The following is a 13004-nucleotide window of genomic DNA, read 5'->3' on the forward strand; positions in this document are numbered from 1 at the left end:
GGCGCTATATCAAATGCAAGTATTATTATTATTAATGCATCAGCAAAAATATTCAATGGGTTGCAGAACCAAGTGAGCTGGTTTGATTAAAGGTAGTTGATCTCACCTGGGGCAGCAGTTCAGGGTGCTATAATTGGCATCAGAACCCCAATTTTAGGAGGGGAAAAAAATTCTGCCACACTTCCCACTCCTGATGGATACCAGTGAAGCCTGTTCCTATCCTCACTCAATATGTCGATAAGTTAGCCCCAGCTTCAACTGATCCAAATAAAAATCATCTCAAAGTACAGGAGAGACAAGTTCAGCCTTGAAGTCAATGACCTGCAGAGAATTCAGATCACTTTATGCTGCAGTTCAAGTATTAGGGAGGCTAATTCAGCAGGGATGAGAGCCTCTGCTGTTTTTAAATGTGTGGAGTGAAAGATGGGATGGAATTGTGAAACAAAAAATGTTATAACTTGTGAATCTCCCAACTTGTAAATGCACTGAACTCTGCATCAATGACACTGTTGACCTGCAACCAAAACAAATGGATCCGGTTTGCGGTGCTCATGACTGAACTGGTTCTGTCCAGCAGGCCTTTGTGACCCGACAGAGGTGGATATGGTCCTCAGTGTGATGGCATCGCAGGTCCTGCTCCTGCACAAAGCTCTGAGGCCCATAACACACATGACTCGGGCCAAACCTCTCCAGCCACTGGCGGAAATAGAGCTGAGAGGCACAGCTCTCAGCCTCTCATTTAGTCACTCATCAGAGATTCAAACCCAGACAGACAGACAGAAATACACATGGGTGTAATGACTTCACCTATATTACAAACAAAACCTGGAAATGCACAGCAATTCATTCAGGGTCTGAAAGAGAAAGACAATTTCAAGTTTCAGGTGTAACCCTTCAGTACTCACCCAAGTCACATTTCAGTATCTTAGGCACTGAGGATCAATACACTGACAATCTAGATAACAAATGAAGTACAACATGACAAAGTAGGTAAAACAAGTCAGTCGATGAGACTGCAGAGGAATGTGCCATTGACCAAGGTCAGTCAGACACAATAAACTGGATGAGGGTAAGAAAGTAACAAGGAAAGGTTTACATACCACTTGTAAATATTTTATTCTCCAGTATTAACTGAAACACAGAAAATAACTGGTTGGGTTTGTCCTTAAAACCTTTCCCATCTTCTTGAACCCCATTTATATTATTGCACTAAATACTTAGCTTTCTTCCTTCTAGCTTGCAGGTTTGGTGAATTTATTCTGGGGGATTTGGTTGGAAAATAAATTTCAGTTCAGCACATAGTAGCCTACAAAATTCAGTCATTACACTTTACAATATATCTTGTGAAGCGTTTTCAGAAGTCCTCCTGACATGAAAGGAGCAATATCAAATTAGGATTATTATATTACCTGGAATTTCAACTAAGAGCAAAATGTCACTGAACACTAACATAGCTTCAGAACAGCTTGGTTGCCATTCAAATTGCCTTCAAAGAGCTGTCTGCAGCTTAAAGTTCAAAGAGCACCTGGAATCCAGGATCTTGCAGTACTAAGCTCCCATGTAACATCAGACATACATTATTTACCATAATTTGATGTCTCCCCATCAGAAAATCTCACCATACAATTTTCCAATAGTTAAGACAATATCATTTCATGATTCAATGCGCCACAGATACTTCATGATTAAATGAGTGGTTTAATTTCACATTTACACTCTTGACCTAAGTTACTTGTCTCAAGAGTTTCATCCCCAGCTGGATACATTATTTCTTGAATAAGACTTGGAACAATAGATTTAAATACTACTGGAGTTTTTCTGCTTCGTTTTATATTCTCAGCATTGATACCCCCTCAATCTCCACGCCCCAAGTCACAGTCTCTGTTCTGTTTGGAATAAAACCATTTGTAAATCTTAAGCATGATCCCCTCAATACAAAGACACAATGAAATGTCTATGGGAGAAGAAATTAAGATCTTACCAGTGGATGGAGAGAGATCTCTCACTTACTGATACCTGGAACAATTTCTACTCTAGGCCTTCTGCGTTCCCCACTCCCCGTTAATGTAAAGTCTTCTACTTACTTCACTTAAAGTATGAGGAGAATTTGGGATTCTAAGTTTAGTCTACTGCTACATGCGTTTTGTCAACAACACCCAATCGAGCATCAAAGTTGTGCTTTTATTAAGTCTGAAGGTGCCAAGGCCATGCATGCACCTGGACAGGTTGTCACTGTTCCTTTACTGCTCCTCACGTCCCTCGCTCCCACTCGCCAACCTCGGGTCACAACACCGGCTGCTTTGCTCTCCTGGAATGCAACGTCCCATGGGGATTTCTGATCAGCACCTTCTGTGGTCCTTCCAGGTGCTCATTCCAAGAGCCGGCACTGGCACAACTCTCTGTAGATCTGCTTCCTAACTTCAGGCATGTCCTTCTGTGAGAACTGAAAGGGTCTTCCCAGAGCCAGGCACTTGCAGTACTAGACAAGCAACACAACAGTATTGGGTCACCGAAACAAGCTTTGGCCTTCCGCAGCTAGAGGATATTTCAAGCACTTTAAGTAAACACTTGTCCACAGATTCCAGGGTACAGTCAGTGGTTTGTGATGCAGTGGTGCATCTGTGCTGTTCAATATCTAAAGGCGCAACATAGAAGCTCAGTGCCCAGAGGACAAACCAGGCAATTCCACGCTGCCTCCTGCGCTGTGCATTCCACTCCAGTGTAAATGCCTGACTGATTCTGGTAGTCTCAAGGCAGTGAAGAGCTAATTCTCTGTTAAGCAGAGTACTGCTCTACAATTTACATACAGCGTCACTGTAACCAAACAGGAACAGAGGGACATAGACAGTAAGCTGGACCATGTGTAGCTCTGTCTTGCTTAGTCACCACATGGAACAAAACAATGGTGACTTGACTGAGTGAAATTACCCGTCTCCCCTACTGCCAAACAATTCCTTAAATAAGCTCTTTCTCATTACGCTAACCTCACTCATTCCCTATAAACTGATCCCTACTGTTAAATACTCTTGTGTGAATATCACAGAATCAGGCTCAGATGTATGCCTCTCTAGTCAGAAGCACGTTGATACTCAATGTCTAGTCTAACAATGAAGAACGGTTACTTGGTGAAGCTACTGGAGGGCTAATGGGATTTGTGGAACTGTATCCCAGCACAAGTCAATGCCATAAGAGAGAAAAGAAGACAGAATTAAGGGAAAAAAATATGTAGCAGACGGACTGGCATCCTACCTGAAGCACAAACACACCACAGTCGCTATCATTTTTTTGTTGTGGAATGCACTGTGGGAAAGAAAATTATACACTATTAATTGATAATATTTGCCACACTCAAAAGCCTGTCACTCCGTTTATACAATAAATTTAGGTCAATCTGTTATTTGCAATGTGTTACTTTGTTCTAATAGTGTCCAGTAGGATTCAGAACATCTATTCCTCTTCAGAATTTTCATAGTTTATTTTAGGTCAGGGCTTGTGCAGGAGAGCAAGGAGAGCCAAACAGATTTAACAAACAGACATGTCATCCACGATAATTCCAAGCAGCTGACCCTTACCATAGTGGCAAAAGCCTTCCATCCTTCCAGGAACTCAGGACAATTCCTCTCACCAGCTTCTGTCTTTAAATAGCGCAGGATATTCTTCAGATTGAAGCAGCGATGGCAGAGACAACAAAACAAACAGCAAGAAACAAAGTCAAAGAACAGGAAGCATCTGCAAACTTAAAGGGACACACTCCACGAAACAGAAACTCCATTAAAACGCCTGGGGCCTGAAAGCCACACTCTAGCTTAAGTAAAAAAAACTTGCACTTACACAACGCTCTTCATACACAATAATGTTTCAGAGGACTTTACAGAGATGGTGCAATACACCAAGTAAATGAGTGGGGGAGGGGGGAAGAAGAGAGATGTTTGTTGGCACAGTAGAAAAGGTAAGATTTTAGCTTTTGAAAACAGAGAGGGGGGGGAAGATGGAGAAGTACAGGGAGAGAGTTCCAGATGGTGGGGACACAGTGGCCGAAGGCTTGGCTGCTGTTGGAGGGGCAGAGGACTCGTAACAGGCCTCTGTTTGCTGAGTGGAGGGGACAAGAGGAAGAGTGAGGTTGGGTGAGAATACAGCAGCAGGAAGATGCGAGCATGAGCAGCTTGAAGTCGATTCACTGAGAGAAATAGAGCCAGTGGAGTGTGGTGAGAATAAGGGTAATGAGCATGCAAAGTTCTCTCCAGGTAAGAACATGCGCTGCTGACTTTTGGATGAAGTGGAACTTGTGGATGGTGGAACTGGGAAATTGGTGTAGGGGAGTGGGGGGGGCATTTGAAAGTTGAGTCTGGAGGTAATAAAATGAGAGTTTGGGCTTTGTTGCATGTGAGATAGGGACGAAAGTGAGCAATGTGACAAATACAGAAAATAAGTCTTGGTTATAGATGTGAAGGAGTGCTGAGAATTAAACTCAAACATCAAGGTTGTGTACTGGTTCAGTGAATTTGAGAGACAGAGGGGACAGCAAGTGCTGGCAAGATTATGTGATCATGGAGGAAATCAAGTCTGTTCTCTTCAGCAGCAGTCACTGGATCAGCAGCAGAAACCGTGGTTGATTTTTCTCTTTCTAACTCAAGGGCACGATGCCAATTCTGGTCAGCAAACTCAGCACAGTCCAGTGATCAAACTGGAGACCTTTTCAGTCGGTGTGGCTCAGCTAATCACCGGATAAACTCACTGAATCATCAGGCAAGCTGGAAGGTCAGTGTTTATGAATAAGAAAAGACAAAAATATTTCATAGACTCAGCTTCTGTATCCCACATTAAACAGAACCTCCCTGAAGCGTTTCTTTGAACCAACTGATTGTGTTTCAAGGGCAAATTCCCTGTAACCATGGCGACACAGAAAGGTCACAGACAGGAGCTCACAACGGGGTTTAACCACAGACCGTGCAAAGCTAGTGCTAAAAAAAAGAATGCTGGAAACCTGACATGTAAAGAGAACACGCTGGATATGCATAAGCAGCTCTGAAGAGACCTACCAACATCATTAACTCGTGCCTTTCACAGTCTGATTAACACCGCAGTGCATTTTCTGTCCTGATTTCCCATCTGGTAGATGTTGTGATTCTGTACACTGTGCTTAGTCTGCACCTAAGATTCCTCAAAATCGGAACTACGTTTGACTGAGCTATCAAGGTTCAGGTGGAGGCAAAAGGATTTCCACAGTGACTGGGAGGGCTGGTAAAAGGGCTGTTGCTTGCATATCTCGCGGCTGGATTCAGACGCCTGGGAGCAGGGCAGTTCCGAAGCTCCATCCTGGGAAATCATGCTTGGTTTACTATTGACATTTAAAATTATCGCAAAGAAACCATAAATAATAAGTCACCAAGAACAGAAGAGCTGTGTCTAAAGCAGAACAGGTCACTAGGCAAATGTTTCAGTCAAGAAGCAAACATTAAATGCCAAACAATTTTTCTCTTCAGTTATCAAAAGATTTCTTGATTTGCGAGTTGGTAATGGTTCTTATTAATGAATCCTGTTAGAAATTGTCACATTTTACACACCAACACCCAGAAATCTGGCCACGTGCAAAAGATAATGAGGAACTGGCGCTTTCTGTGCAATCATACTGTAACTTGACACCATTTTTGGCAGAGAAGCAAGGAGTGGGGGAAGAGCTAGGGGAACAGTACCCACTCTGGAGGATTGATTGCCTTACCTGAACGCAGGAATTAAAGTGGATGCCTTGAGAATCATACAGGCAGATTTTCCGATTCGGGAGATCTACTGTCAGTAATGACCAGTGGATTTCCAGATGGACAGGGATGAGTAACAATGCTTTACTGAATAAATCCACCTGGCAGGAAAAAGGGAACAAATCCTTCTAGTTACATTATAAAACATCTCAAAAGCAGATACACAACACAGCTAGAGCTGCTTAAAGGAGGGCAACAAAGGAGTTAGTTGACAATATGAATATAAAAGTAATAAGACTAGTTACCTGGCTATCAGATAGAATGAAAGTATTCTATTTATATTTATAGCTTTTGTTTACCTAGCAGTAAGTAGGAACCTGGTTGTTAGTCGATTAGCGGCGTGCTTTCCGGGGGTAATAATTCCCACCGACGTGATAAGGCGCTATATCAAATGCAAGGATTATTATTATTATTGCTATCACACAACGCACCTTTTTTGTCCATCTCTTCACAGCGTTGTAACCTTTAGTTTGAAGTTGTTTGTAAAAGAAGCTGTTGAAAAAGTGAACCTACAGAAAGAAAGAAAATCTATGTTAGCCTGATGCCCCTTCCCTCCATTATCAGGTTACAAAATAGGGTTAACATACTCACTTCCTACATGAGCACACTTCATTTAAAAAAAACTACAACTCATCAATACCATGAGATTTCTCCATTGGACGTTTCAGCCTTGGTGGTATTCTTCACCGTGGGTCTCGAAAACTTATTTTTCTGAATAAAAAGCTCCCCAGCAAAATAACACAGGACAACTCAACAGACATACGAACAACTTTATATTTCTCTATCCATGCGCACAATATTTTCCTAGGTCAGAACTGCAGGCTGATCAGTCATCTCCTTGGCTGATCTTACACATTGTGGGAACAGATTCTTGAACTAAATAGGCTCCTTCTTTCCAGCCCACAGTGTCTCTTCAAGATTGGAGACCAGCTTGCCCCAACTGAAGTTGGAGAGTAAATGTCACTGGGAGCCCAATGCCTATAACCCAATAGTCTGCGCATCTACCTTATCAGGAACTGCATCCACAATCAGCTCTCCATACATATTGATCACCTACAGGGAAACAAAACATCAATAAGCTATTCAACTTTCATAAGCCATTCACCACAACACACTCCATTTGGCACTGGCAGGTAGATCATTCTATGTAATTCTATGTAACACCCATCAGTGAGACAATCTCAACATGTTAACATTGTTATACTGTGGGTAAACTGGAGAATAGAGTCGTACCTGGACAATGGATTACTGTTCCGCAATCCAACAGCAGGTGGCACTTGATTGCCACCTCATAGCAATTGCCTGGCAACTAGGTCCAATTGCTCAAATAAATGGGAATTTACTGCACAATCACTCGATACTCCCTCCAGTTTTCTGCCCTGACTGCTGACGTCAGTGTCTGGTAACTGGTGCTTAGGTAAGTTTCCACAAGAAGCCCTCCAGCACCTAATCTAAGTGGCCATTCACCATGTGTCAAACCCAGTGTATCAGTGACCTGTTAAGATTCTGGGACATCACAGTCGAGACCAAATAGCTGTCCACATGTCTCCCAGCAGAGATCAGTAGAAATCCTGACAAAAAGGTGCATTTCAGTAACCCACCCAATTCTGATCTGGAAGTTAAATCTGCCAATTCCTCTCCCAATTGATTTACAATTTATGAAATTAATACACGTTTGAAGAGGCCATTTCTGAACCTCATTGTACTTGACTCTAAATTGCACTGTAGACTTTTTCCTGTCATCAGTGAAATGCGATTCCCTCTCCCCTTACAGATAGAGAGCATTATCTGGACTATATCAACCAGCTGAACTGTCCCCTGACCTGATCATTCAACCAGTTCTCTCCATAAAGTGTGACCAGATCGTCCAACGTCAATACATGCTTGTTGTAAACCACCTGGAAGCTAGATGCCAGCTTGTACGTCCCCATCTTCTGGTACTTCCGAATCTCTGTCCGGATGAGGGATTTCCTAAAGTACATCAGAATAGAGAACAGGAAAGTCCTTTTTAATATTCTGCCTGAGTCACAAACTATTGCATCTGCCAGTGTACCGAGCCTTGGCCCAGCGCTCATTCGCCCACAAAATACAGTCAATCCATTTTACACTGTATCCTGTGAAACACTTTGAGACTTCTCAATAACGTGATAAGGCGCTATATTAAATGCAAGGATTGTTATAAGACCAAAGTGGAGTTCTTTTGCTTGGTAGTAACAAGTGCATTTCTGTTGTTGTTGTTGCATTTTAATTACAAAAAGGTACTGAGGTGTTAACCTTCCTGGCTCAGTAACACATCACATTACAGTCTCCCTTTGTAGCACCAGCTTACTACCTTGACAGATTGGTGTGGAGTGATGACATTCTGGAACCTCGCCCAAGTTGCCATTTTTCTTGTGGCAGCTGGACAGCAAATTGCAGTGGGAAACCGGATGTGGAAAAGTTGCAGCCAAGCACGATCCTGCACTCACCTGCATCCACATACAGCAAGAGGTAGCTGAATGGCATTTAGCTGTGAGAACCATGATTAATATGTTACTTCTCTAACGCATGGAGTGAGATCAATCGAACATCCCACCTCTACTCCCACTGCAGACCTGGTTGAGATTAAGATTCGCTAATTCAATACAGACAGGTGATCAAAGCTGGAGCCTTGCCAATGTGTATAACTGACCCATCCACTGACTAACTTAATTGGTCATCGGGTAAGCATAACATTTCTTTAACATAGTGAAACTAGGCTTATTTAGTGCATCGGTACCAATAAACTATAAAATTCAGACCTAACACCAATTGACTTTAATGTTGTGCAAGTGCATCTTTTATGTTATATTGTTATTCACTCCCACTAGTGTTTTATCCTGCTGTTGTATAGTTATCAATACTCGATCCAGATCAGTTTGGAAGAATACATAAGCTAGAAGCGTACTGCTAGTTTGTTTCGCAGATTCCAACGAAGTCAGCACATGAATATCAGACCCCTCACCCTGCTTCCCTAAAATCCAAGAGACAAGATTGTTAAAGTTTTGCATTTGATGTCTTTTTTCTCCTGAAGCAGAAAACTAGAGGATTTATAATAATCCTAATCCTTGCATTTGATATAGCGCTTTTCACGTCTTCTAGACATCTCAAAGCGCTTCACAGAATATACTGTAAAGTGGTTTGACTGTGTATTTTGTGGACAAAACACAGAAGCCAATTGCGCACAGAAATGCACCGGGACTGGAAGAAGACGCACCTGTCAGAGAAATCCTGATGAAACAGCTGCTTTAACTTCATCAGAATGTCACCCTCGTTTAGAGGGATGAAACTTCCATACTTCCCTAAAAATTCATCTAGGAAACCTGCGGAAAAAAACACAAAATCAGGCAATCATTCAAGTCCAACAAATAGGCAGTTGTCTGCTGAGAAGCACGTAAACAGAAGGCTTGTTACGCTCACTGGCAGATCATAAAGTCTTTTGAACCTGTGGTGGTCAGTGTACCCGAATGGGATACACTGCTGGTCTCACGATTTTAACACTCCAATATACCCAGGCTGTTTCACTCACCTGAAACACCTAAGTTTGTATCCCAAAGGGGATACAAGGACAGCAACAGATTTAATAGGGTTATCATCAAATCTGTCAGAGAAGCTGACTGCTGTAGACCAGGATCCAAAATCGAGAGTAGTAATCCCAAAGAACAGATAACCAGTGCTTGCTGCCTAAACCATGGCTCATACCAGCAAGTTCAGATCCTGCACCTTGTCTGAAATATCCCACGAAATATCAACAACAACAACAAAATTACTTTTGTATAGCGCCTTTCACTATTTGAGCTAGCAGCTCTCATACTTTTTTAAGCTATTTGAATAACCATTTTTCATTCATGTGTAAGCCCCAACAATGAATGTCAGCAAACTACTTTACTTTAGAGGGGAGAGGCTGTAAGCTATCACAACAAGCCTGATTCAACCCCTACACAGAGGCAGTTTCCAACAGCCTGAACCATCGCTAACACACTGCAGATTGAGTCATCAAGGGATCCTACAGACATTTCTGATGATCTGATTTTTAATTTGAAATCCAGTCTCTTCAGTGTATAAACAGACTGAATGGCCATTCCCCTTTCTATATAAGACAGAGAGAAAGTGACAGAAAGAGAGAGGGATAAATATGCATGTCTTCCCCAGAAGAGCTGCTGCTAGCATGTCAAGGCCCTCTGGTTTCTACAGAGATAGACTAAACAATCTGTGGTGTGTGGCCTGGAGACAGAGACAAATCTGACATAGTATCTGATTTGGAGTGAGGTGAGAGTAACAGGGTTAGCCAGTGAACTAACAAACATGTTTTTTTTAAAAAAAGAAAGCTTTTCACAAGCTAAAAAGATTAGGAAAAGTCAGACAATGGTTTGAAAGCGCACTGTTCCTTTAAAATGAATAGCACTTTATAATAAATTGAAACAGGTAGTTTTGAATGGGGCCACTTATTCTTTAAAGCAGTGATGGTGAACCTTTGTGAGCTTTGTATGCTAGTGACAGTGATAGAAAATTGGAGGGGGGAGAAACAAATAAAAAACTAAAATTAAATGTAAAATGTTAACATCGATTTAAAATAATCACCAGCTTATGTGGTATTGTCCTGGCCGAGGAGGGAGCTCAGCTGCCACAGCGAGCATTCTCCCTGGCTGAATGCTGGCATTTGGCATTTTTGTTTGAATGCATGAGCTTATTTTACAGAACTGTCGCTCAACTCCCGAGTGCATCACAGACACATTACACAGGGTTTGGCAACACAAAGCACTGAGGTTGCTGGAGCAGCACTTGAGGCAGCACATGCCTGCTCAGCACGGGAGAGCATGGGGAGGACTGACAATTGTGCCTCCCACATGCTACTGGACCTAGTCTTCTCCGCCACGGGTTTGCCATCACTACGCATTCTGTTTGAAACTAACCTGCAGAACACAGCACTGGGCTGATTTTAAACCCAAACCAGACTAAATTGTGCACAGTATATATTGCACTAGTGGCCACAAATCAAAGCTGTATTATAGTCTCAGAAAGAAAAGGGGGAAAAGAAAGGTTTACTTAAACCAGCCACTGTACCATGAATACAGGATATTACGTGTTCACTAGAAACATGACAGGTCTGGGATTCCTTCTCCTTTCCCTTTTCGACACTTCGACCTGGCTGCTCAGTCCTTGCACCCGCATGCCCCGCACGCTCTTCCAGAGATCTATAGTAAAGATGATCCAGCAGCTGCAGTTGAGGCATGATACCCGGCTCATGGCTTTGCAAATATACTGGCTGCCCCGAATGGTTGACTGAAGCATTGGTGTACGCACAAGCAACTGAACTTGAGTCCGTCACAGTGCTGATGACCTGCGTCTCCCCATCACGAACTGGGGTCTGATTCGAACCCATCGCTTTGCATTTCTCATCAGTTTTATTACTGTTATTATTGTGCCCAATGAAGCCCTCACTGGAAGGAATACAACAAGGTGCTACCAGATGAATCTCTGAAGAATCCATTTGCTCACAACAGGCTATGTTTGAAACACCTTCAGCTTGGCTCTCTGGGCATGCACTCACATCCCTTTCGATGATTTCTGAGGCAGTGACATTCTGCTCTGAATCAACCTGCAAGTTCTGCCAGAACTCTCGGCCTTTGGTGGTACAAGCCTGTGAAGGAGCACTGCATGCTGCCATTTTATCCAAACGGTGGTTGACCTGACTCTGATTCCCACATACATTATCTGATGATTCCATTGGCTTTAGCTTCTCTTTGCTCAGGGCAGTACGGATTTTCCTTCTGTTTTGATGGTTGAAGATCCTGCAGCAAAAGCGAAACAGTGAAGGTTTACCGTAAAGCAGACGGATTCTGGGCCTTTTTGCTTGATACTTTGTCTTATGAAACAAATGAGGGATGACAAATTTGTTTTCAGTGATTTCAAAGCACCCTTTTCTATAATGGTTTGATGATTTCTGATTTGCAATACTGTCCTCAAATCCAACGTCCTCAAGAGGGTAAAGAGTTCCCTTTGCAGGGAGGTCAATTGGCTTTCTTGAGGAGCCTTTACAATAAACGTCTGGTTTACTGTTGGAATCCGGAGTTACACCGTCACTCCCCCAGTCTTCATTTTTGCTCCCTTTACCCACACCAACTTGGTTAGGTACCAATTGTAAAACTGTATGATTTTTCTCCTCAGGCACCTTGTTTATCATGGAGGTTAAGGAGACTTTTTCTTCCCGAGTTGCCTTTTTTAATCCATCAACATCTTTCGCAGTTTGTCTCTGTTGCTGCTTCAGAAGTGCCTTTCGTAACAGCAACTTGACCTGTCTTTTCCTGATTAGTAGCCACAGACGCTGCTTCTGCTGGTAGTAAAACCGCCTTTGGGAGGCCAGCGATCCTGCCAGTCGCTTCCATTTGTTCTGGTGGAATCTTAGCTGTTGTCTGAAGTTTACCTTTAAGGACCGTTTAGACAGATTACCATTGGTGTGCTCCTTCATACTCCGACAGTTTCGCTGTGAGAGAAAATAAAAACAAAAAATTCCCCTTTATTCACATGACATAATGCAATGGCTAGGTGCAGAGTAGAACTCCCCCTGCTCTCCCTAACAACATGCCCCAAATCCCAACCTCAGTTCCACACCAACTACCCATGTGGCCTTTCTACACAAGATTCCTAATTTAGCACTGACGTAAGAATATTTTTTATGCAGTAAGCACATCTCCACTTGGTACTAGGTTACAGCCGTCCCAGATGCATTCACACAGGATGGATAATTGAACTTGTATTTTTACAAGATATGAAAGCTTGAAACTTCTCAAAAGTGCCTCCCGGTAATCGCTGTCCAAATGCAGTGACTGTTTTTGTAGGCAAATGTTATTCTAATAATAATAATAATCCTTGCATTTGATATAGCGCTTTTTACGTCTTCTAGACGTCCCAAAGCGCTTCACAGAATATATTGTAAAGTGAATTGACTGCATATTTGTGGGCGAACTCGGCAGCCAATTGCGCACAGCAATGTCCCACAAACAGTCATGGATTGAAAATGACCAATTTATTATTGTTTTTGGTTTTGGAGGGATTATTATTAGGCTCTGTGTGGAGTAAGGAAACTTGCCCAAGGTTTCACCCTGACCTGGAATTGAACTCAGGTCTCTCGCTTGCAAACCGAGTGCTCTAACCACTGAGCTACAGGACTCCACATTCTGTTATGTTATTCCATCCCATAACTCTTGAGCTGGGCCACTGTGCAAAGGT

At 42.6% G+C, this 13004-nt stretch overlaps 1 protein-coding gene across 1 annotated transcript in view; it reads right to left on the minus strand.

Moving 5' to 3' along the window:
* Window positions 1-1361: 1361 nt before the first annotated feature.
* senp5 (SUMO specific peptidase 5) overlaps window positions 1362-13004 on the minus strand; it is a 12531-nt gene continuing 888 nt past the window's right edge. The window contains exons 2-10 of the mRNA XM_007899004.2: window positions 10839-12258; window positions 8992-9097; window positions 7580-7727; window positions 6762-6809; window positions 6188-6265; window positions 5720-5857; window positions 3573-3656; window positions 3250-3300; window positions 1362-2479 (exon numbers count right to left, since the gene is read on the minus strand). Coding sequence (XP_007897195.2) covers window positions 2369-2479; window positions 3250-3300; window positions 3573-3656; window positions 5720-5857; window positions 6188-6265; window positions 6762-6809; window positions 7580-7727; window positions 8992-9097; window positions 10839-12243 — 2169 coding nt within the window. The 5' untranslated portion in view covers window positions 12244-12258 and the 3' untranslated portion in view covers window positions 1362-2368. The remainder of the gene's footprint in view (window positions 2480-3249; window positions 3301-3572; window positions 3657-5719; window positions 5858-6187; window positions 6266-6761; window positions 6810-7579; window positions 7728-8991; window positions 9098-10838; window positions 12259-13004) is intronic.

This window comes from Callorhinchus milii, unplaced genomic scaffold (genome assembly GCF_018977255.1).
Source record: "Callorhinchus milii isolate IMCB2004 unplaced genomic scaffold, IMCB_Cmil_1.0 Scaffold11, whole genome shotgun sequence".
In the NCBI taxonomy this organism is placed as follows: domain Eukaryota; kingdom Metazoa; phylum Chordata; class Chondrichthyes; order Chimaeriformes; family Callorhinchidae; genus Callorhinchus; species Callorhinchus milii.